This window comes from Leucopleurus acutus (assembly GCF_964270905.1).
Source record: "Leucopleurus acutus genome assembly, chromosome: 16".
NCBI lineage: Eukaryota > Metazoa > Chordata > Mammalia > Artiodactyla > Delphinidae > Leucopleurus > Leucopleurus acutus.
Genome location: NC_139158.1, coordinates 47,798,072 through 47,823,468, shown reverse-complemented (window position 1 = coordinate 47,823,468; position 25,397 = coordinate 47,798,072). Strand labels below are relative to the sequence as shown.

The window sequence follows — 25,397 nt, the reverse complement described above, 5'->3', positions numbered from 1 at the left end:
CTACAACTTTATACAATGGTGAATTGCCATTGTCAAAATGATGAGAAAAAACACAGTATTCTCTTTGGAGCTAGTAATTTGGAGCAAAACAAACAAACCAAAAACACCCAAACACACACAAAATTTATACAGTTACATGGGACGGGGGGCGGGGGGGAATCAATGTTGAGTAACACCAAAAAAAAAATGACAAAGAGATAATCAGGGAAAATAATTAACGGATACTGAGAACCTATCTATAAACTGGATACCAAATATCACATAGTTTTTGTAAAAGTTGGCTCTCACGTTCTCAGCGTGAACTTTAGTGATTTTAAATTCAAAGCAGTAGGCTCATGAAATTTAAAAAGTATTGAATTTTGAAGAAATTATGGCATTCAGGAAACAGCAACAAGGTAACCAACTTAGCGATCCGTTCAAGTCCCTGCCTCTGAAAGTCACATTAGCTCACCCAGGCCTTGCCTTTCCATCTTCCTCTCCAACTTGCCTGTCCACCACTTCTCTGTACCTCTTTTGGGATATAGGGAATGTGCTTAAAGGGTATAAATCTATGAACTATACTACCCTTTGTCTAGTTCTGAAAAAACACTCAATGAAAAGAGTATGAAACTACAATAAAACTTTTTCACTATTGGTAAATTTTACTTAACTGATTAACCGTGTTTTCCATGACTGACTAATTGGACAATGTGGACAATAACAACATAGAAATTACAAGAAATTATAAGAAATTACAAGATGATGGATTCCTCCTGATGTTTGGTACAATGTTGACCTAAAAAGCAGAATTTTCACAACTGGAGCTAATTGGAGGTCATGGTATCTGCTACCCTAGGACTATGGAAAACAAGGTCAGAAAGAAGCAAGCCATATTATCCAACTTAACACCCAGTTTGCAAATAGTTGTTTATTACACCTTAAAATATCCCCAAGGAAGTTACATCCATGTGATATAAGCATGCTGGGTCCAAGAGGGCAATTTACCATTATAAATTATCCTAGTTTGTGTACAGAAACCAGTAGATATTTGCAAATTCATTTCCAGGTCACTGAAGATAAAACCCAGAAAAACCTATTTTCCTCCATGTGGTGAAAGCAAAGAGATTACTTCTGCAGTGGCGCTGCCTGTTCTTAGAGTTATTCTCTAAAACAGGGTCATATAAGAATATTTTCACCCAAATACTAGCTATAAACAATTAAGACATGATTTACTGAGATACATGCTATTGTGTATGTTTAGGTTTTTAGCCAATTAATACTATATTAATAAAGACTGGAAAGTTTAAGAATAAATGAACTCTAACCAGTACGTTTCAGCAGAGTTAGCCAGAAAACATTTCTACTAGGCCCAAATGAAGTATCTTTCATTCATTAATACAGAACCACAGGGCATACTTAGACATCAGAGGCTCAATCATTTAAAAAGAGTTCCTAGGGAAACAAAAACTTTCCATTTTCATTCTGTAACTGCTCCTTAACGACAGAAAGTATTCTTTCTTTTTTGGCATTCTCTCTTTTCTCTCTACCTCGGGACATATTTACAGATGCACTGGCTGCTTTACAGACATGCTAAAAGTTCGTGCTGTGGTTGATCAAAGTTGGAATGCCTGAGGAAATTACTCAATTCAGACAGCCCGGAATTGTATCTAGCCAAATAGTTACAGTGCTCTACTTTTAACATGTGTTAAAGTAATATTTTAGCCATGCTGGATGTAAGTTAAGAGAACATTTGTTTGCATCACACTCTGTGAACAGTTGAGTCAAATATAGTATGTTGAATACCCAGTTTTATTATCTGTGACAGTTCATTTTTTTAACTGTTCAATTACACACAAAAAAACATAGTTTATATTAAAAAAAAAAAACTAACACACAACAGCATATGTATTAGGAACTAAGACTTGTTAATGATCTTCCTGAAGTGTCCAAGCTCTTCTACTGAATAGAAATTTAGAATAAATGCATCAAATATTGCTTTTGTTCATCAGAGCATTTGTTGATCTGGCATGCAATATTCTGTCAAAAAACAGAACCACCTTTTTTCTCTACTTTATTATTAAAAGTATTTTAATAAAAAAGTACTGCCTACCTGTATTCACCTCCTTTCCATTATTAATCTGCCTAATTTGCAAATAAAGACATAGCAAAATTAAGTAGAAAAATCACATCACAGCAGTTTATTTTCATGGTTTTTTTTTTTAATTGAAAGCCACAGAATTGCAGTACAAAGAGTTACTTGTCAAACATAACACAAATCTCTAACATAAAATATTGGCTTCCATAGACCTGCACATCTGAAATAGTTTTAAACTTTGTTTTAGTTGGATTCTTAACGATGTCCAGGAGGAGGTTAGCACACACAGTACCTGAAATTGCCTTTTCCACATGAGCTACAATAGAAAAAGACAAATGTAGCTGTTTCTCTAGTAAAGCCAAACTTGGCATCTACTTATACTTCCCTTCAACCTAAATAACTATACCTTTTAACCACGTTGACAATAATATGGAAATATCACTCAAAAAGAACCTAACAGACCACAGAATTATAATAATGTAAACTATCCTTCTATCAAATGTGAAGTGAGGACATGGTAGATTGGAGGGGTGAGAGGGGTGTCACTAACTTATAAGTAGTAACTTATAACTATGCTTTTTATTTAAAAGATTTCCAACCCACTAGAAAATGTTAACATCTGTACATACTCCAAAAGAGGAAAACAAAAATAAGTTCCCCACTCAGAATTTTCTGAGAAGGCTAGTAAATGTTATAGTGTTGATACCCTATGTTATACGCATGTCATGAACTGTCAGGAAATGAGTATACCATGCAGGAGGCTGGACCCTGAGTGGGAATGACTGCCAGTAAAAACTCCCTGGCAGTAGGAATGGCCAAAGCACTATTCTCAACTGGGATGCCTAGGATTCCATTTTAAACTGTTTGCTCTGCTATAGGGAGATGCAATCCTTCATTATTCTAACATTTAGGTAAAGCCTGCTGTACACATAAAAATTAGACGGCAGGTAGACAGAGAGAATGAGTGGGGAAAAAACGGAAGTAATGCTTTGTTCTGCTTTGTAGCAGGATTTAGGATATGATCTTGATGAGATTCCTAAAAGTTATACAACTTAAGTTCCTCCTCATTCCCTTCCAGATTCTGAATACAGTCCTACATTTGAGAGATAGACAAAAACTTAAAATCAAAGGCAGTCTTTCAGATTGACCTTCATGATATCAGCCTGTGATTTGCTGAGCACAGAAAAATCTTCTTAGCCTAGCCCTTCATTACCAAAAGCTAAAAAGCAAAAAACCAGTAGATGTTAGATTATAAAATTGATGCCCCAAAGAATATAGATCCAAACACACACACACACACACACACACACACATACACACACATACACACCCGACACATATGAAATGATTCAATAATCACAGCACTATAAATCCAAGGGCCAATAAATCTAATATCTCTATTAATTTAGAAGAAGACATTTTACACTCAATCCAAAAGTCTAAATTGCTGCCACATAACCAAAACACAGAATTACCACCAATTCCACCACACTACCAAATGTAGCTTTAAGTAGCTCAAAGCTGAATTCTAAAATGTAGTATATTCTTGGAGAATAATAACTCCCAGAGCAAAACAAGGGCTCATACATAAAGCTACAAGCTCCTTAGGAACTGCTAAGTCTGGTCTCAGACCATACCTTCTACCAGATTCAGCCAAGATGAATTCATCTGATAAGTTCCACAGAACTCACCAAGAAATGGCTAGAAAAAGGTGAAACTGTTTTCATGTTCCCGTCAGTACAAAGCTCTGTAACATAACAAGCTCTGTACTTAAGTGTTTTGACTTGGCCAAAAACTAATACACAGTTTTGATGCAGTGTAAAAATTAATCTGAAATGTAATAACTGATTCAGTTCTCTTTTTATTCTCAAAAAACTTAAAAGAAAAAAGAATCACTGCTTTTCCTTAATTAAGCAGGTACTTTGCACTAGAGAGCGTGTTTAGTTTCTAGGGTCTGAGGAAAAGAACAGATGCATCTACTGTGTAAACACAAACAGTAAGTTACAAGTTGCCCCTTAGTACTAAAGGCAAGAATCAGCATCAGTACTCAAAAAAATGTTTTAAAAAGAGTGTAACTTACTTTTACTGCCCCGGGCTAACTGGGCTCTGTCTGGTGCTTCTTTGTCTGTACTTGGCCACCCACAGCCTGTCTTCTAATTAACTCAATGCTCTATAGCAGCAGAAGAAGCAAACAAGTTGCCTCCCATCTGCGTACAGCTCTTCAGGACACATTTCCCTTGGTCAGAAGGTGGAAATTCTTGGGAGAGGTGATTTTTCTCTGCCTCTTCACAAGAAGAACATGGACACTTGGCTGGATGCAACTCCGTGAAGTGTAACTGTGTGTGTACACCTCAAAAAATAAAAAAAATAAATAAAAAAAAAAAAATGCAGAGAAACATAAAGACTCTATAAACACCTGGAATACATAGAAATACTGAAGCACCCCTGGAAATACTGCTAAACAGAGCAAAATAGGGTCTTTGACTGAAATAATCAATGGTACCAAGTTGAAAAAAAAAAGTAAAAAGAGCATCCGAAGTCAAAATCCAAGTGTCATGCAATGAAAACATTTTAAGTACTGCAAAGCAGAAAAGGTAAAACTCCTTGCTTCGCATACTTAAAAACAGGAACCCCCTCCCCATTACAGAGAATAAAAGATATTGTCAATGGAAGAGAAAAATGAGACTTTCAGGGGTAGTAGGTCTGAAATTAGACTCCTCAGTCACATGGTTAATGGGCACTTGTGTGTATGTGAGCTAAATGCATGGAGCTGTCTTTCCAATGTGTTCAGCCCTGTCCAGGAGCGGAGGGGAGGAGGAAGCAAGGAACCACTTAAATACTCAGCTACCCTTTGCATATGAAAAGATGATTTCTGCAAAACAAAAAAATGTGCAGAAGAACAAAGATGCTCATTTATTTAAATAATTTTTAACCTCTCAAATAAACATAAATGAGTGTAAAACAGATGCCCCTACTTTTTTGCAACAAAAACCAAACACTGAAGCGGGGTAGGGAGGAGGTGTGGTTAAGCATCTAATCACAAAGAAACCCCACAACTGAATTTGCTACAGGCTTGGCGAGAGACAGGAGGTTATATCAGACCTTCCCAATATTCCCTCCCATCCTAGATATGCCCATATGCCAGGAGCAAGCCACACCATCTTCATGACCCCTAAGCATCCCAGGGACTGGCAGGCCTTCTCTCCCCCTGAGGCACACAAACAATTCCAGCCAGAAGCATAAGGCCAAGGGAAGGGTGTGTGGCCTAATCCTGCAGCTGCACAGAGGCCTGGGCTGTGGTCCACCAACAACAGACTACTCAATGGTGATGACATTCTGGAGACCCCTGCTTTATAGAAATGCATGCAGAGCTGGCTCTACATCTCAGGATGTAGAGGTCAGATAAATGCATTAACAATATTACATATAATAATATAAATATACAGTAATGCAAATACCTACATTTTTTCTCTCACACCCCAAACTATCAGCCATCTGGATAAGAAGTTACTTTTTAAAGGAATTTCTAGAGTTTATAAGCAAGCATCATATTGGATTATATAGAGATCCAAAGACAATGGACCACTTTTAGCAGACATAAAAACTTGTGCCCACTATACACTGCCCTTTAAAGGCTAAAGCATTTGGACAATAAACAAGTTAGGACCATGAATTACCATCTCCCCTGACCATAGGAAGACTTAAAGAATGAAGCAAGTCAACAAAGGAACAGCAGGGTCCACTTAGAATAACATAAGTTCAACAAAACATTTTTAACAAGGGAGCCTGTGCAATTTACCTTTCACTATATGAAATTTAAAAGCTATATCTATCACTATTGCTAATGCATAGTATTCTACCTACCAAAATAATCAGTTTTCAAAATGAATTAACCAAAAGCTCTCAAAGGGTACACCAGCCAGCCAGCCAGATTCATCAGTTTCCTCACAAAACGACAAGTAACCTCTCAAAAGTTTGTCAGTCATATTTCACCTATTATTCCTTACTAGAACTTTTTAAAGCACATCTTCGTACTTCTTAAGAAAAATATACTGATGTGCAAAGGGCGCTTCAGTAAGCATTTTATGAGTTCATTTTCTGTCAGAATCTATGAAAAGCTCTCTACTTTAGCAGTGGCATCATGACTCACCCAGATCTATATCTAATTTTCTCACATAAGAAATTCATATCAGAAGCTATACATGTGAAATGTGCAAAATTATGGTCTAGAATTTTAAATCTACTGTCACTACCCGAACCAAAACTATTTCAAAAACAGGCATGAAAACAACTGTCTCCCAAATGCACAGCCCTAGGTATGAAGATCAAATGGTTTCACAAATTTATCTTCTCTGCTGTGAGGGAAATCAGGGTTGATAGAAGTCCATTTCCCATCAGGTATAAAAAAGAATCTCAAAAAAACTATTAATAGTTAAATGAAACAATGGGACCAAATCACTTTAACAATAAATTATTAAAATATGATCTAAAAAACTGACCTTTCCATTTCCTTCACCACATTTTGAAGATAAACAAAATGCACTTTGGCATCATCTCATTTTCAACTCCACACTGCAGAACACCTCTCATACAAATGGCCACCTTCCCTCCCAAAACCCCAAAGGAAGAAGCTAGTCAGTTTACTAGGCAGGAACTTATGCGCATGCCCCCCACCCCTTATTTGTATGAAGGGAACACTCCCTCTGGTGCCCAGAAGTTGTAGTCTTATGATAACACCACTTGTTTGTCCTGGTGGATGAGAAAAATGAAACTACACAAGGGAATGGGATTCCAAGAAAAGCTCAAAAATGATTTATCTAAGTAGCCTGGTTAAGTTACAGAGGCCACCAAAACACATTTTTTTCTATTATAAATCTTCTTTCCTTTCACTTTGTCTCTTCCTCCTCCGTGGCAACAAGTTGAGGTCAGTGTACTCCTCACTATTTGGGTAAATGCAAATTTTCATATTTTCCAAAATACAAGGCCAGATACCCCTTCTAGCCAATAAGGACCATTAAACCATTTCAGTCATTTCAATCTACAGTTAGTAAAGTCCTCAGGAAACTCAAACCAATTTTAGTTATCTGCCTAAGTAATAATGTAACAAACAAGTTTAAAAAGTATGTTTTTTAAGTCAAAAGTATACACCAAAGTCAAAAGACAAAGGTATAATGATCGCCCATATCTATTTGATAATTAGGACAAAACTTAGCTCTACTAAATAGACTGATCAAAACTAAAGATAAGTGGTTACTCTCAAATTAAACATAACACAGTATAAATCAGACTCTGGGAATTTTCAGTTGGCTCAAAGGACTTAATATTGTTACTTATATTTCTCTAGGTACAGAAAATACAAGAATCCAATTTTTATATATCTTTCCATTGACTCAAACTATTACAATACCTCTTTGATTAAACCCTTTATTTGAAGACTTCATCCTATTCAAAGGTGATGAATCACAATTATCCAAGGTGACTGAAACTGCAGGGGGCAGTATATGACATGACTTCCAACATAATTCTTAAGATTCAGGCAAATTCCTCCAGTTAGTGTAGCCTTAACCTTTAAACTACTGACATATATTTCAATCAGAGATCCCAGATAAAAATGAATTTTTCAAGATACTTCATTGAAATTCTTCCCCAAGCTTAATAATTAAAGGGAGGAAAGTACACTAAACTCACTCAGGCCATATAACATAGTCCAATCAAAATAACAGAACACATTTGTTTTTTTAAAAACCTGCATATCCACACTCTTAAAAAACACAGGTCATCATTCAAAATTATAAAGCTCATTTACTCACATGTAACTCATTCCAAAATGTATTTTAAATCATTATTAAGTATACATAAGTAAACTCTTTAAAAGTAGGATTGATTCATCATGGGAAAAATGTAATGAAATACTGGGCATGATATAAGTAGGACCTGAGAAAATTAAAGTTATTCTAAGATGAAAAGAAAAAGGAAAACTTAATTTTACTCAGTGTTGTATTCATAGTTGCCATTATGGTACAATATATACCCAGCTATTCATTAATCTTCTTTCCCCAGACCCACACGGGCTCCATGCACCTGTAACCTCAGGACATCGTCTTCTACACAAAGAAGAGTAATTTGCAATTAATAACTGAATTAAATTAGATGAAGCTTTCCTTGTGTGTGCTTTGAGTAAAGGTAAGATTTGGCGGTAAGCACATCAATCTTCTTCCTTGTGTCACTTTTGCCCTTTTACCCACAACACATAATTAACTTTCCTTTGACAATGTAAAGAGTTAACATAAATATTCACCTCATAGATATAACTTCCAAAGCACCTCACAACAATAATAGCTACTAACAGTTACAAGGTGCTTACTATGTGCCTCACACTGTTCTAAGTGATTATCGTATGTTAACTCAATCTTCATGACTCTGTAAAGTAGAAATTATCATCCCCGTATTATAAATGGGTAAACTGAGTCAGGGAGAGTCTGTGAGGTGCCCAGGGACTCATGGCTACTGATTGGTAGAGCTCGTATAAGATGTATCAGTCTCAACAGGAAGGAGACCACATATCCCCAAGTCACACACCTCAGGGACCAAACTACAGTGGAACTGGTGCCCACCATATATTCATCTTTCTTGACTACATACCCTAGGACCAAGCTCAAAGTGTTAACAAGATAGAGTACAATCTACAGAGCGCGATTAAAAGCGTAACACTGCAATTAACCAGCGGAATATACAGAAAACATGTCTAGGACTTTTGGTCAACTCCGGGGCAATCTTCACAGGTAAAAGCAAGGCCTGGCCTGTCGGGTAGGTGCGCTGATATGAGAGCCTAATCCAGTCAATTTGGGAAGTCCACTCTAACACCTCCTCCCTCAAACTCATCCCTGTTTTATCTTCATGTCTTATTTGATTCCCCTAGTTATCTTCTCAAGCAAATAACTATTTGTTCACTGTTCTCTAAACCAGGGGTCCCCAACCCCAGGGTCATGGACTGATACTAGTCCATGGCCTGTTAGGAACTGGGCCGCACAGCAGGAGGTGAGCAGTGGGTGGGCGAGTGAAGCTTCATCTGTGTTTACAGCCGCTCCCCATCGCTCGCATTACCACCTGAGCTCTGCCTCCTGTCAGATCAGCAGTGGCATTAGATTCTCACAGGAGCGCAAACCTTACGGTGAACTGCGCATGCGAGGGATCTAGGTTGCACGCTCCTTATGAGAATCTAATGCCTGATGATCTGAGGTGGAGCTGAGGCAGTGATGCTAGCACTGGGGGGCGGCTGCAAATACAGATTATCATTAGCAGAGAGGTTTGACTGCACAGAGACCATAATAAATCAATGGCTTGCAGACTCATACCAAAACCCTATCAGTGAGTGGCAATTAAGCTGCATCTTACGGAGTAGACTGGACAAAAGCCACACTTCGGGTGTCACTGTCTCCCATCACCCCCATATGGGACCATCTAGTTGCAGGAAAACAAGCTCAGGGCTCCCACTGATTCTGTATTATGGTGAGTTATATAATTATTTCATTATATATTACAATGCAATAATAATAGAAATAAAGTGCACAATAAATGTAATACACTTGAATCATCCCAAAACCATCCCCTCCCCTCCCTGAGTCTGTAGAAAAATTGTCTTCCACGAAACTGGTCCCTGGTGCCAAAAAGGTTGGGGACCACTGCTCTAAACTGACTTACACTAATCAACCTTCTCTAAGTTTGAGCAACAGAAGTCGGTCTTCTGAAGCCCTCAGTATCCCCTGAACAAACTCATCCTCAGGGTTCCAGATTAAGACAATTAAGAGACCCTCACTCTGGAGGAGCAAGGATTACAGTGAACTTGAGAACCTCCTCAATGAAGTCCTCAATGTCCACAATTAACTGGAGACCAACCTATCACACTGGACAAGACACACCTCACAGAGCACAGCTTCAGGATATATATCCAACTGCTAAGTTTGTGAGGAAACTTCCCCCTCCACTCTGGACACTTCTAGACAGTTGGAATTTTTTGTTTTCTAAACAACAGAACGTATATTACTTTCAGGAGGTGTTAACTTCAGGAATTTTTCTTCTGAAAATATTCAGGAATTTCAAGCATCCAATCACCAGTAACTTGTATTCATGAATCTCACAAAACCAGGGAAAAATGAATTTAACCAACTTTTTTATATTACTCGGAGAAGTCTCCAATGAGAACAACCTAACAAAATCGCAGGGTTCTTCATACCTTGTTAATATTGTTGAGAAACGCTGGTCATATAATTGATGGTTGACTAAACAACAGTTTCATGTCATTTAAGAATAATGAACATAAACTCACAAATACTTTAAATGAAACAAATAGAGAAAAGAAATACCTCAAGTTCCACGAGGGCTGCAGTCACTGCATCTGTTGCAAGGGCACCAGCCTGTAGCTTTTCAATTGCCTATGAAACCAAGGGGCAAGATTATTCATTTTAAAACCACAACTTCTTAAACATACCCAGAAACTTTCCAAAGGCTTGAAGAAGTGTAGGAGACATTCAGAGTTAATAAAAATTGATCACTAGAGTTCCGTTCCATACCTCAAGACATAAACGACTTAGATTTAAGATAAGCAATTATTCAGGATAATTTATGATATAGCTCACTTATTATTATTCAAATTAAGACAATGAATAAATTTAGCCACTAAATACAAAATGCAAGGAATTTAGTAAGTGAAAGGGCTTCATTCATCACAGGGCAGTTCACAGAACCATAGAAATTATATGAATTCCATTTTGAAATTTGAATTCATATTTTATACAGACTAAGCTAACCATTTCTCATCCCACCATTACTACTCTCTCTACCCCTAACTATAAAAAGTAGTTACTCTCAGTCACAGAGGCATTTCAGAATCCTTAGATGGAGCATACATTTGACAAAAGCATTTTTGATTCTATAAGGTATTCTACATCGAGATAAACATATAATATTCCTTTGTAATATAATCTATAGAGAGCAAAGGTCACTAAAATCACCTTGCTTCTTAGGTATAAACTAAGACAGGAAAGAAAGAGAAGGAAGACTGATTTTTAAATGAATAATTGAAGCTCCGATTTATTCAACAAACATCAAAACCTAAGCACTGTATTCCTCATGAAACTTTTAAGAAGTTCATTTGTTGTATAAATTAAGGAGGCTGGTTACACGCTCTAAATGTATTATATACAGAACTATATTCCTATAAAACCATTTCTTCTCAGATAACAAAAAGATTTCACACTTTGAAAAATAAGATAAAGTAATATAAAATAGCTTAATGAATATTTACCTTTATTATAAATTTTTTTTAAAATGAAATCCCTGTAACCAAATATTCTTATTCATTTATGAGATTTCATTCATAAGAAAAATCTTGGATCGCTAATAAAGTATAATCTTCTTTAAATGGTATGTAAATATAAATGAAAAGAGCTGAGAAACCCCTATTTACTTGATATGCAATGTCCAATTAACATTCTATTTGCATAAAAAGTAATGGAAGGTTTGCCTACAAGAGTATACAGTCAGGATCAAAATAAAAACAAACAATATTTCTTCTGAGTCCATTCCTGCCCCTACATTAAGTATTCAACAATTTAGCAAAACCTCAAAAAACAAAGATAAAAAAAAAAAGCACAACTGAGTACAAGGGCAAAGTTAAACTCAGGAATGACAATGAATTTGCTATGATAAAAATTACGTGATGGAAAAACAGAAGGAAAAAGTACAGGATAATCTCCCTAAGAAGAACACCCATTTTAATTTTTTATTATTTTTTTCTTCCCTTCATAGAAAGACACATTGGCTGCCTTTGAGCTGTTTTCCCTACCCCTTCTATAGAGCTCAGTGCCGTTTCAAAGATTAAAAGATATATGATTATGTGCCCACAATTCCAAAAATACAGACTTTGATCTGGGAAAGGAAGGAAAAGATCTAAACATGATTTGGAGAATAAAAAACACAAAACAAAACAAAAAAGACCCCACAAATACGAGCAAAATTACTTTGTGGCCCAAACCAAAGACTGTCTTATAAATCAAACCTTAAAATTTTGAATTTCAAGGTAAAGCTGCTTTTGGTCAAAACTAAACTGTTTCAATCAGACAGAATACATTCTCTTCATACCTTCTGACAAGCTCGTTTGCATACGTGTTTATATTCCTTGGCTTTGGATTCAGAATGATAACCTGCACCTGTAGTGAAAAAAAAAAGTCAATTGTCAACTGTCATTAAGATATCAGAGACCTTGCTTATATTATATAAATAGCTCATATAAACTGATGCTCTCCTAGTGACAATAAAACTATTGTCCTAAGTGCATGGAGTCTTAAAAATCTAACAGCTTCTTTCTGCACCATAAGTCTTTTTAATACCATGCCTTATCTCCTCTTTCAACATCTATTTTCCTACTAGAGGCACCAGAAATAGCTTATGTCCCCAGAGCAGCTTCCCCAAGGTCACCTCTCCTTTCAAAAACTTCTCCAAAGTTAGGAGTTTTTTAGCTGGAGTTGATAACCCAGGCAGTGTCAAGGACAGAGTCCCTCTAAGTTCCTCTCTGTTGACCTTTGGAAAGTCCCTGCCAGAATTCTTAAGAGTGACTTCAGAAAACTAGGTAGTTTCTGAATAATACTTGAAGTTGAGGGGTGTTATGTCCCACCTGTCAACAACCACCACCAATATCACCATTCCTACCCAAACTTTTCCATTCGCTCACCCCTGGAATGTAGCTCAGGGTGTCTCTGAAATCTCAGTGATAGTATATTCACAACTGCCTATTAGAAATCCTGGTGGTCCCTGTCTCTTAATCAAACACCCAGCAACTTCCTCAAGAGAATGGCTCTGAAATTTGTTTCCCTAAAAGGAGTAATACTTGCTTAGTTAGGGATTTGAGAATAACCTAAACAAGAAAGAAACCAAGACAAGAGCCCTTAATCAAAGTTCTTTAACTTTTTCTGAACCTCCCCCTCAGCCCCCATCCCAGCCCCCTGCTGGGCCCCGAAGGGGTCCAAAGTAGGGAAGGTTAAAGAACTACATCTCTGTATAGCTGATTCACTTTGTTATAAAGCAGAAACTAACACACCATTGTAAAGCAATTATACTCCAGTAAAGATGTTAAAGAAAAAAGGACTACATCTCTAAGCCTCAGGGCTTCTCCTGTGAGACTGCAGACTATGACACGAACTTAACCCACCTTTCACCAGGGCAGAGAAAAAACAAACCCAAGAAGCTATGGTTAAGGGACCCAAGAGAACAGAAAAGATGCCCAAACAACACAAATCCATAACACACACAAATGTTAGACCCATTTCTCAAGCAAGCTCTGAAACTTCACAGAAACTGCGCCAATATTTAACAGGACTCTCTTCATGGTTCACTAATAAATGATCCCAGGTCTGTTGTCTTAGCAGGCCCCAAACTTTGAGCAGTGTTTCCCAAACCATGGGATACTATAGCCAAATAGATAATTTTAGTGTGTGGATAACAGCACTAATAGCATTAACATATCAATCCTCTACTTAGAATAGGGAAACTATCTCAGCATTACTCCAGGAGATCTTTAATACCTGATTAACACTTGCTAATTCCTCTACTTAACAAAGGAAAGGTAAGCTTAGGATCTAAGCAGCTGACAAGCAACAGAACCTAAATAAAATTTAATCACACGGGTTTTTTTGCACAGTGTTTAAATTATTTTCTCTTCACGCATGTGATACCAACATTCCCCTTAATTAAAGATAAGTTTCATCTTTAAAATGTTAAGGTTAAAAAGTGTTTATCTTTTTTTAAATATTAGGTAAAATATAGGTAGTATACAGATCTGGGGCAAAGCAAGAATCTACTACTCAAATGACTAAAACATGGGCAAGTCTCCTTTAGTGCTAAAAAAAAAAACACTTTTAAAATCTCTACACTGGAATTGAAATTTTGTTCCTTAAATGTACAAGATACGTAATGCTGCATAATCAATCACTCTATCTGAACTTCTAATAATTTAGAAGGGGAAGGTCACCCTTCATCCATACAATTTCCTGTCATAACCCAGATTTCCTCCTATTACAGCTGGCCCCCGGCACCAACTTTGTCTAAGAGCCACAGCCATCAGAGTGTGTCTGAGACAGTGAGGAGGCCACAATGACTGTCATAGAAGGCAAACCTTTCCAACTAATCAAAAGCTCCACGTTGTTGCTTTTACACATCTCAGGCCTTTCTTGGACATTTTTCAAATACTCATTCTGAATGAAATAACTCACTGGGTACTATGAAAGATGCACCACCACCATGGTGTAGTGGAAAGAACACTGGACTAGGAATCTGAGTTGTTTCTATAAATTTACCTCACTTCTTTGAAAAATCATTTGAAAGAAAAGGAAACTGAACCTGGTTTTTGTTTTGTTTCTAGATTCTTCTAGATTCGATACTATAAGGCTTCCGGAGTTGTCTGTGCAGTTTAGATACAGCCAAAAGTTAATGACCAGGAAGAACACCAGTTTGACAAGAAGAAACAATTCCACCCCTCACCCCGTATCAAAGCCAATCTTGCTGCCATCCTGTATGACTGTCTGAGGAAAGTTAAAAGGAGACCCAGCCATTCCTTCTTCCTTCACAGAGGTCATGAACTTTAGACGCTAAATGCAGACAAATAAAAATGACTAAAGAAAAAGGGGGGGGGGGAAAAAAAAGACCTACGTAGGGCTGCACTGCTTAGAAACCCTAGAGGCTTCGATGATGGGGACTCAGGGGTTGAACTCACTGTGTCTGTCTTCAAGGTACTCTGAAGTAGAGATTACAGGCTGATGAGGTGCCAAGAGCACTAGACTGGGACTTAAGGGCTCACTTCAGGGTGTCTCAGCCTGGCTCTTGTACGAAAGAGCCATGTGGCTGAAGCCACTTAATCTCTCTGGTTTTAAGGTTCCTCTTTTATAATATTAAAAAGGCAAACTAGCTCTAAGACTGTGTAAATTATACTCTAAGATGGACAAAGTCAAAAATGGGGTCAATAAAATTTTTTCAGCAGCATTATTTTTAAAAACACAAACCAGAGTTTAAACAATTACTGTGTCTGGTTTTAACAACACCTAAATACGGGGTAAAAGTAAATAATAGAGTAGGTGAGTGAAGGAGACAAAGGAAGAGTCGTCATTATAAGATCTTCTAAGTGGGGAGCTAGGGGGAGGCCCTCACTCTATCGAAGTCAGTCTCTTTGGTTCCAGCTCCTCTGGCAGTTTGCCTCCTCCAGATATGAAATTCAATTCCTGGTGTACTTCAAGGCAAGGGAAAAAAACATTATTTTCATCTTCCAACTCACCCACTTAGAGCTTACCTGCATGCACCAACACAAAGCCCCCTCGCTTCTCTTTATGGGGCTGCTTTGTTTCCAACTCTTTAGCTGTTATTTTAACAGCCGAAACCTGAGATGATCTGGAAGGTAGTCCTTCTCCAGAACTCATCCCCTTCTCCATGGTCATTCTCCAAGATCACCATCTTCTACTGGGAAAAGAGCATACTTCCATCCAAAAGTAACTGCAGGAGAGGAATTACTCTAAAGGAAAACAGGCAAAGAGGGTTTGCATTTCTTTCCACTAACACACACGTAACATACAAATTTGTGCACAGATAACTTTCAAAAAAAATTAGAAACCTAATTTTAAAGTTATTTAACTGGGTAATACAAAGAATATACAAAGGTTAGAATTTAAATCTCTCTGTCCACTGACAGCACTTGCTTGAAGTCACATAAACAAAAGAACTGTTGTAAAAAGACTTCATATTGAGTCCAAAGATATTTTATCTTTCATTTTATCTACATTGAAGAAAACCACAACACAACTTAAATATCACTTTCTACTCCCTCCAAACCAAATGCTAATAACCTCTGGGACATTCTAGAACCACAGGCAGTGCTGGCAACATCACTGAGCCTTGATATAAAGCCTAGATTGCTGCTTATTTTTTTCTCCAGGTTTATTGAGATATAATTGACATACACCAGTGTATAAGTTTAAGGGGTACAACATGATGATTTGATACATGTATATACTGCAAAACGATTGCCACAACACGGTTAGTTAACACATCCATTACCTCACATAATTACAATTTTTGGTGTGTGGTGAAAACATTTAAGAGCTATAGATTGCTGCTTGCTTAAAGAAATGAAGCAACATACAGATTTACATCTGCCTGTGAAGAACCGCTTAAGAAAAACAGTGTAATACTTCACAGCTCAATCAAAAGACAAATGCTGGAACTTCTCTGGTGGCACACTGGTTAAGAATCTGCCTGCCAATGAAGGGGACACGGGTTCAATCCCTGGTCTGGGAAGATCCCATATGCCGTGGAGCAAGTAAGCCCGTGCACCACAACTACTGAGCCTGTGCTCTAGAGCCCGCGAGCCACAACTGCCGAAGCCCGTGTACAACTACTGAAGCCTGTGAGCCTAGAGTCCATGCTCCGCAATGAGAGAAGCCACCCCAATGAGAGAAGCCAACACAATGAGAAGCCTGCATACATCAACCAAGAGTAGCCCCCGCTCACAGCAACTAGAGAAAGCCCACGCACAGCAACAAAGATCCAACACAGCCAAAAACAAATAAATTAATTACATACATTCATTTAAAAAAAAAAAACAAATGCTAACAAAATTATATGACTAAACCAAGAAATTAAAATAACACTTGTGCATATACTTGTTAATTTTCATGAAAGCGTTATTTCTGAGGTTCTCAAAAGATAAATGATAAAATACAAAACTTAATAAAACAAATTACAAGCAACTTAAACCACAAAGTTTCCAATTTTTCTCACAAATTCACAAGTTTCTAGCAATCTTGGCTTAATAACAATAACGATGGCAGAACACACTTCAGACTGGGGAAAAGTGGATCATTTAAAACTCGACAGAGGGCTTCCCTGGTGGCGCAGTGGTTGAGAGTCCGCCTGCCGACGCAGGGGACACGGGTTCGTGCCCCGGTCCTGGAGGGTCCCACGTGCCGCGGAGCAGCTGGGCCCGTGAGCCATGGCCGCTGAGCCTGCGCGTCCGGAGCCTGTGCTCTGCAGCGGGAGAGGCCACAGCGGTTAGAGGCCCGCCTACCGCAAAAAAAAAAAAAAAAACCTCGACAGAGATTTGAAGAAAATACCAGAGTCATGTGGTTGAAACTACTTAAACACCTAGATTCACACTGTTAGGTAAAAATGTATACCTTATTCTAAATTGAGAAATGGGGAAGGAGGAGCACAAGTCTTTTCTAATAGAGAACATAAATAGTAACGTAAAGAGTGGCTTAGCCAACTAGTCCAAAAGAACAGTGTTACTCAAAGTGTGGTCTGCAGACCAGTGCTTGTTACCAGTCTGCAAGAGATTATTATTTTATTCATATACTAATTGCCTTATTTTTTTTTATTGGAGTAAAATTGCTTCACAATGCTGTTAGTTTCTGCTGTACAGTTAAGTGAATCAGCTATACGTATACCTATATCCCCTCCCTCTTGGACCTCCCTCCCACCCACCCCGCATCCCACGAATCTAGGTCGTCACAGAGCACCGAGCTGAGCTCCCTGTGCTATACAGCAGGTTCCCACTAGCTATCTATTTTACACATGGTAGTGTATTTATGTCAAACCCAATCTCTCAGTTCATCCCACTTTCCCCTTCCCTACCTGTGTCCACATGTCCGTTCTCTACATCTACGTGCACATTTTCAATAAACAATGTGTACAGTTTTTGTAATTCTTTTCTATTTCCTCATGTTTTGTTTATAACTATATTTTTGAAACAATTTTATCTGCTACATCTAATAAAATTATGAGTTTTTACTTTTATCTTTCATTCACAGTTCCATATCTCTGTTTTGTTTGGAGGTTTTGTGGGTTTTTTGTTTTGTTTTTTTCATTTTACAGAAGAAATGGTCAACAAAGGATTGAAAAAAAATTTTAACTTGGTCCTTCACACCAGAAATGGTCTGTGAAGCACTGCAATATGGTATTTTAACTTCCTTTAATTCCTGGTTAAAAAGAGTTCATTTAATTTTTATTATATGTCATTTCATTTAAAGGACAAATAATTTTAAATCATATATATATGCTGTTGTATTAAAATGTTTACATATATTCATAAATTTTGATTACAAAAGAGTGCTGAGGTTAATTACATAACAGTGGATTAAAATGCCTGTTTTTGTTTTCGTTTTAGGTGGTAGCTCTCTCCCTGAGGATGGATTTTCTTCCAACGACTTCACAAGGATCTGCATCAATTACCTTTATTTGACTTTGTCCTGTGTCGGTTGACGAAGTCAATTTAAATGATTAGCAGTTCATCTGCCAGTCTATACCTGCCATGAGGTCTGGCCTAGCCATGAAATGAGCTTGGGCCCACTTGTCCCACAAACATAGTTGTATGAAAACTCAGGCTTTGGAAAATTCAAAGCTTCAGTTTAAATGAAACCATATCCAAGCAGTATGAGCTATAAAACTTACTCTGACTCACTGTCATCAGATGCATTTTTTTTCATGAATAACAAGTTAGAACATCTATATTTTATAATGAATAAGATTTGATGTAATAGGCACTCTTAATATATGTGAGAGATTTAAAAACACTACTTCTCAAGCTTGTCTGAAAAAAATAAAATGTGGAAGATGAATCAATATGCAATTTCTTAAGCAATCTACCATCCCTCAGAGACTATCTGAATTTTTTTTATTTAGCAAACCATGTCATCTCAATAAACTCCCCCAAAAATGCTGGCCCCAAAGTTCTGCTGGACTGGGAAAGGAACTCAAGTAGACAGGCTATCCAATGTACAACTCTGGCCTCCAGCTCCCAATGGTTACTGGAATATTTTTAATTCAATTAGAAATGAAGTAATTTCTACTCCAACATCAGTTTTTGTTTAACTCAGAACCCATTAAAAGTCTGACCTTCCTAACAGAATTCCAACAAATGTCTCAAAAAACAAAAAGACAAAAGGGGGGGTGGGGGGGAAGTGGGCAAATCCCAGTTTACAGAAAAATTATACAACAGTCTAACAGATCAAAAGATGCTAAACCGGGCTTCCCTGGTGGCACAGTGGTTGAGAATCCGCCTGCCAATGCAGGGGACACGGGTTCGAGCCCTGGTCCAGGAAGATCCCACATGCCACAGAGCAACTAAGCCCGTGCGCCACAGCTACTGAGCCCGTGTGCTACAACTACTGAAGCCCGCGTGCCTAGAGCCCGTGCTCTGCAACAAGAGAAGCCACCGCAATGAGCAGCCCGCGCTCCGCAACAAAGAGTAGCCCCCGCTCGCCGCAACTAGAGAAAGCCCGCACGCAGCAACGAACACCCAACGCAGCCAAAAATAAATTAAAAAATAAATAAGTTTATATTAAAAAAAAAGATGCTAAACCTCACTCAGAAGAAAAATGCAAAATAAAACTACACTCACATATCATTGGACTAGCAAACAAACAAAAAAAAGATAATACCATGTTTTGAGGATATAGGGAACCAGGAGTTCTCATACATTGCTAGTAGCAGCAACTCAACATGGACAATTGGGCAAAATAAACCAAAATTATAAATACACACTGAAAGACTGTCTGTAATGGGAAAGATATGGACCAACAGTATGTCTTGATGGAAGTGCTTAAAAATAAATGCAGCTCTTGGAAAAAATGAGAACGTTCTTGATATACAAATATGAAATGATCAGTCTTGAAGACATTTTAGCAAGTAAAAAACACGTGGTACAGAAGTATATGCAGTACCATATTTTGAGGGAGGGGAGAAAAAAATACAGTTAAATATATATATGCAAAGCACAATCTGGAAGAATATATCAAAAAATAGCATTAATAGTGGTTACCAGAAGATTTGGGTGACTGGTGGACAAAGGAGGGATGGAAATTTCACTGTTCACCATTGTGTACCTTTTGATTTTGAAAATCTGAATTCATTACTTACAAAAAAAAAAGCTTTTTTATACATTTATTTATGAGAACACAGGTAACTAGCCAAGTCCAAGCCCCAAAATAGGGTAAGCCTATGGGAGCCCACTTCAAACCTTCACTAAGAGGAGAAATGCCATATTCTGAAGGTTCTCAACACTCATCCCACCTACAGAAGGAATAGACAAAAACATGGCCAATCAACAATACTGGCCAGGGCTTCCCTGGTGGTGCAGAGGTTAAGAATCTGCCTGCCAATGCAAGGGACACAGGTTTGAGCCCTGGCCTGGGAAGATCCCACATGCCACGGAGCAACAAAGCCCATGTGCCACAACTACTGAGCCTGTGCTCTAGAGCCCGCAAGCCACAACTACTGAGCCCACGTGCCACAACTACTGAAGCCTGTGCGCCTAGAGCCCGTGCTCTGCAACAAGAGAAGCCACGACAATGAGAAGCCCGCAACGAAGAGTAGCCCCCGCTCACCACAACTAGAGAAAGCCCACGTGCAGCAACAAAGACCCAACACAGCCATAAATTAATTAATTTTTTAAAAAATACTGGCCCAAGAGGTCTTTTTTGGTTTTGTTTTTCTGGATCTTGAACTTCTAGGGCCACACAAACCCCAGATAATCCTAATTTAAAAATAAATAAAATTAGTATTTGATCTCTACAGTTAAGACTAAGGAGTAAAAAAATAAATCATGACCAAAGATTGACATCAAATATATACCATCCTTTTCTAACTCACCTTGTAGTCATCTTGGACTGCGCCCAGTTTCCAAATCCTATAGATTTCTTCTCAAGCATTTAACTTCCTTCTCCCTACTGCCTTGACCCTTGTTCAGCTCACATACCTCTTAGCATAAGCATTACAAAAAGCATATTAACTTTTCTCCCCAAATCCAGGCTGTCATAAAACAACCATCTACAAAAGGCTGCCAAAATAAATCTCATAAAGGACAATGCTAATCAAGACAAACAGCATGCCAAAAGACATGAGCAGGCAATACATAAAAAAAGAAATATAAACTGGATATCCAATATTAAAGAAAGAATATTCAAAGAAATACAAGAAAAAAGAAGAAAGAAATCTAATTAGCACTGTATTGCCATCATAAACTGATGTACCCGTTTTGAAAAGGAATGTGTCAGAAAGTACCAAGAGCCTTAAAATATATAATTTTGTATATACCCGCTCCCCAGAGATACTTTATATATGAACTAGTCTATATAGACACAAATAATACTACCATGGATTCCTCTAAAGAGTACTGGGAGACTGGAGAAGAGGGAGGGGCAAGGATGAAAGGGAAAATTGATTTTTCTCCTAATAACATCTCATATTTGAATTTTTTTTTAAGTGGGTACTATTTACTAAAAAGAGAAGATTTAAGTTCTCTGTCTCTGGGACCAAGATGAATGTAAATTAACTTGATTATCAAGGGCAGAAGAGAAACTCAGAATAAAACACTTTCTTTGCTTCAGGGACTTTTATGGCACTGATTTAAGGTCTAAATCTTGACTCTATTTCTCTCAAAGATTGTTTCATTTTCCTACTGCATGTGATGACACTATTTTTTTTTTCCATTAAGCCATTTAGAACACTACCACATGTCCCGTTTGCCTCTGGTGTTGAAGTTTTTCACTGTAGATTTACTTAGTCTTTTAGAAGCAATTGAAGGAGGAAGGAAGTCATGGAATCCATTCATCTTAAGAGAAAGGCTTTTAGAGAAATCCAGCCCTTAAGCTATAGCAACTGATGAATAAAGAAGCATTTTGTTGCTCTTAACATCATGAGATTGAAGGTTTAATGCCTCATTAAATGAGCTCCAAAACATACTTATTTCATCTTTGACCCAGTAATTCCACTTCTGAGAATATTTTCTACCAAAATAATTTTAAATACAGAAAAGGTTTTATGCCTTTTATGCTGTGTTTAACACAGGATAATTTAGAAAAACAAAAATCTGGGAGCGACTTAAATACCCAACATAGAGAAATAGTTAAGAAAATGATAATCTATGTGTTTACGATCAACTGTTTTTGAAAAGGGTGCCAAGGCCATTCAATGGAAAAAGGACTTTTCAACAAATGGTGCTGGGAAAACTGGAGAGCCACATGCAAAAGAATAAAGTTGGACTGCACACCATATACAAAAATTAACTCTACATATATCAAGCCCTAAATGTAAGAGCTAAAACTATATAAAACTCTTAGGGAAAAGAAAACAGGAGTAAATCATAATCTTGGATTTGGCAGTGGTTTTACATATGACACCAAAAGCACAAACAACCAAAAAAAAAAAAAAAAAACCAGATAAATTGGACTTCACCAAAATTTTAAACTTTTGTACTTCAAAGGACACCCTTCAAGAAAGGGAAAAGACACCCCACAAGACAGGAAAAAATGGAAGAAATATTGCAATCTGATAAGGGACTTGTGTCCAGACTATATAAAGAACCCATACAACTTTAAAATTTCTTTAAAATTTTTTTAATTCAATTTAAAATTGGGCAAAGGAATTGAACGGACATTTCTCCAAAGATATACAAAGGGCCGATAGGCACAGAGAAAAGAAACTCAACATTATCAGACATCAGGGAAATGCAAATCAAAACTGCAAGATACCATTCCACAACCAATGGAATGGCTATAATCAAAAAGACAGACAATAAGTGTTAGCAAGGATATGGAGAAATCAGAACCCTCATATCCTGCTTGTGCAGGCCACCTTGGAAAACACCTGGCAGTACCTCAAAAAGTTAAACAGTTACCACATGCCCCAGCAATTCCACTCCTAGGTATACATCTAAGAAAACTGAAAACATACGTCCACACAAAAACTTGTACATGGATGTTTACAGCAGAATTATTCATAATAGTCAAAAAGTGGAATCAATCCAAATGTCTATCAACTGATGATGGATAAAGAAAACGTGGCATAGTTACATAATGGAATATTATTCAGCCATACAAAGGAGTGACGCACTGATACATAATACCACATGGATGAACCTTGAAAACATTATGCTAAGTGAAAGAAGGCAGACAACAAAAAGCCACATATTATACGATTCCACTTACATGAAGTATCCAGAATAGGAAAATCCATAGACACAAAGTAGATTAGTGGTTGCCAGGGGTGGGGGAACAGGGGAGGAGAGATCAATGGTGAGTAACTATAACAGTACAGAGTTTCTTTTGGAGGTGATGAAAAAGTTATGGAATTAGATAGTGATGATGGGTGCACAACGTTGTGAATATACTAAAAACCACTGAAATTTAAATTTAAAAGGGTGGAATTTTATGAATTATATCTCAAAAAAATCCGTGTAATAGACACAATGTATAAAACATGCTTTTTGGTTAAAATCACATTTTATACACATACACTATGATGCTAAGTAGGTTAAGAATACCCTATTTTGGGACTTCCCTGGTGGCGCAGTGGTTGAGAGTCCGCCTGCCGATGCAGCGGACAAAAGTTCGTGCCCCGGTCCGGGAGGATCCCACATGCCGCGGAGCGGCTGGGCCCGTGAGCCATGGCCGCTGAGCCTGCGCGTCCGGAGCCTGTGCTCCGCAACGGGAGAGGCCACAACAGTGAGAGGACCGCGAACCGCAAAAAAAAAAAAGGATATTCTATTTTTTAAATGTAGGGAATTCCCTGGCAGTCCAGTGGTTAAGACTCCCAGTGCTCTCACTGCCAAGGGCCCAGGTTCAATCCCTAGTCGGGGAACTAAGATCCCACAAGGCACACAGCACAACCAAAAGAAAAAAAAAAGTATAAAGAAAGAGATCAAAACGTTGGGCTGAGGGCTTCCCTGGTGGCGCAGTGGTTGAGAGTCCGCCTGCTGATGCAGGGAACACGGGTTCGTGCCCCGGTCTGGGAGGATCCCACGTGCCGCGGAGCGGCTGGGCCCGTGGGCCATGGCCGCTAAGCCTGCGCGTCCGGGGCCTGTGCTCCGCGGCGGGAGAGGCCACAACAGTGAGAGGCCCGTGTACCGCCAAAAAAAAAAAAAAAAAAAAAGTTGGGCTGGGGCTGGTGGAACCACAGATGATCTCTTTTTTAATATTTCTACATTTTCCAGATATTCTTTAGTAAGCATGTACTGCTTTGTATAAGTGGGGGGAAAGCTTTATTTAAACAAAAAAGCAAATTATTAAACTCCCAAGTGTATGAAAATTCCTTAGCTTAGTATGCAATGATCTCAGTCACATGGTCCCCAAAATACCTTTCATTCCCCTCCCCTACAGAGGCGAATCAAGTTGAACTCCCTCCTTCCCTTCCGGAAACACGATGCCCTCTATTTTCAGGGCACCTCCAGTTCCTGTTTTCCACCCTCTCCAGTTGCTCCTTTTCCATCTTCTTGGTCCTTTCCTCTTCCTTCTCCACCTGAGCAGTAAATGCTAACGTTCCGCGGGACTCTAACCAGGCCTCTATTACACTATAGGGCTGCTTTCCACCACCTGCCACGCAGGACCAGGGCGCACACCCTCGCGTCTCTACGAGCCTCGAACTCGGAGAAACCGCAGCCCGAGACTGCAAAGTGGGTGAAGGACTGCAAGAACTCCCTCCCCACACACAGACAGTCCCTTCCCCGGAGAGGGAATGAAGCCGCCAAGCTGCAGCCGCTGGGAGGGGCCCGGCGCGGGCCCCACGCGCGACCGAGACTCGGGCACGAGGGACGTCCCGAGTCCCTTCCTCCAGCACCGCCCCCAGCAAGGGGCATCCGGCGCGCCGCCCGCACCCGGCCCAGGAGAGGACGTCCCAGCGAGAGCGCGGCGCCCGGACAGAGGCAGCGCACGTAGGCGGCAAGGGCGCGGACAGCGTGAGAAAGAGAGACACTCACCCGCGTCAGCCCCGAGCCCTCACAGCACCGGAAGTAGTCACCCACCCGTTGCCAGGGTGAGGAAGCGAGGGTGACGTCAAGGTTTTCCATTGGCCGTGAGCATAACCACGTGGCCGGAAGCAGGCGCCCACACTCTGCTTGGTCTCCTCCCTCTGCCCCGGAGTGGTTCACCTGGTCGGGGAGGTGCAGGGAGGACACCACCTGGAGCCTCGCCGTGAGCTGCGCAGGCGCCGTTGCCTCTCTCTCTTCACCCCGCGTCTTAATGAGCCGGAAGGATGTGATCGTCTTATTTGGGTGGTTGGCAGACTAGCGATGTGTTGCGGAATGAAGTTAAACTAGTCATCATTTATTAAGATGTCACTTAAGAGCTTAATTTCATTCAATCCTTGCAACCCCCCCACACAGTAGGGAAAACTAGAGTTCTGCCTGGATTACATGTGGGAGGAAAGGGCTAGCCTTGCCCTGGGGAGAAGGAAAATGCCGGTGGCCTTTCTTTTAGCCTCTAGCATCTAAGACCAAGACCTAGTAACATTA

At 39.0% G+C, this 25,397-nt stretch overlaps 1 protein-coding gene across 3 annotated transcripts in view; it reads right to left on the bottom strand.

The window, feature by feature from the left end:
• The window catches only part of TASP1 (taspase 1), a 235,770-nt gene extending 210,886 nt beyond the window's left edge, over window positions 1-24,884 (bottom strand). For 2 of the 3 annotated variants that reach the window (XR_014326839.1, XM_082858198.1), the window contains exons 1-4: window positions 24,864-24,884; window positions 15,411-15,629; window positions 12,215-12,282; window positions 10,438-10,506 (exon numbers count right to left, since the gene is read on the bottom strand). Coding sequence is in view for 1 of the 3 variants with exons in the window: in XM_082858198.1 (XP_082714324.1) it covers window positions 10,438-10,506; window positions 12,215-12,282; window positions 15,411-15,555 (282 nt within the window). In the remaining 2 variants the exon portion in view is untranslated. Of the gene's footprint in view, window positions 1-4,154; window positions 4,297-10,437; window positions 10,507-12,214; window positions 12,283-15,410; window positions 15,630-24,863 lie in introns of those variants that run through there. The other variant, XM_082858199.1, reaches the window with a different exon arrangement.
• Between the last annotated feature and the right edge of the window lie 513 nt (window positions 24,885-25,397).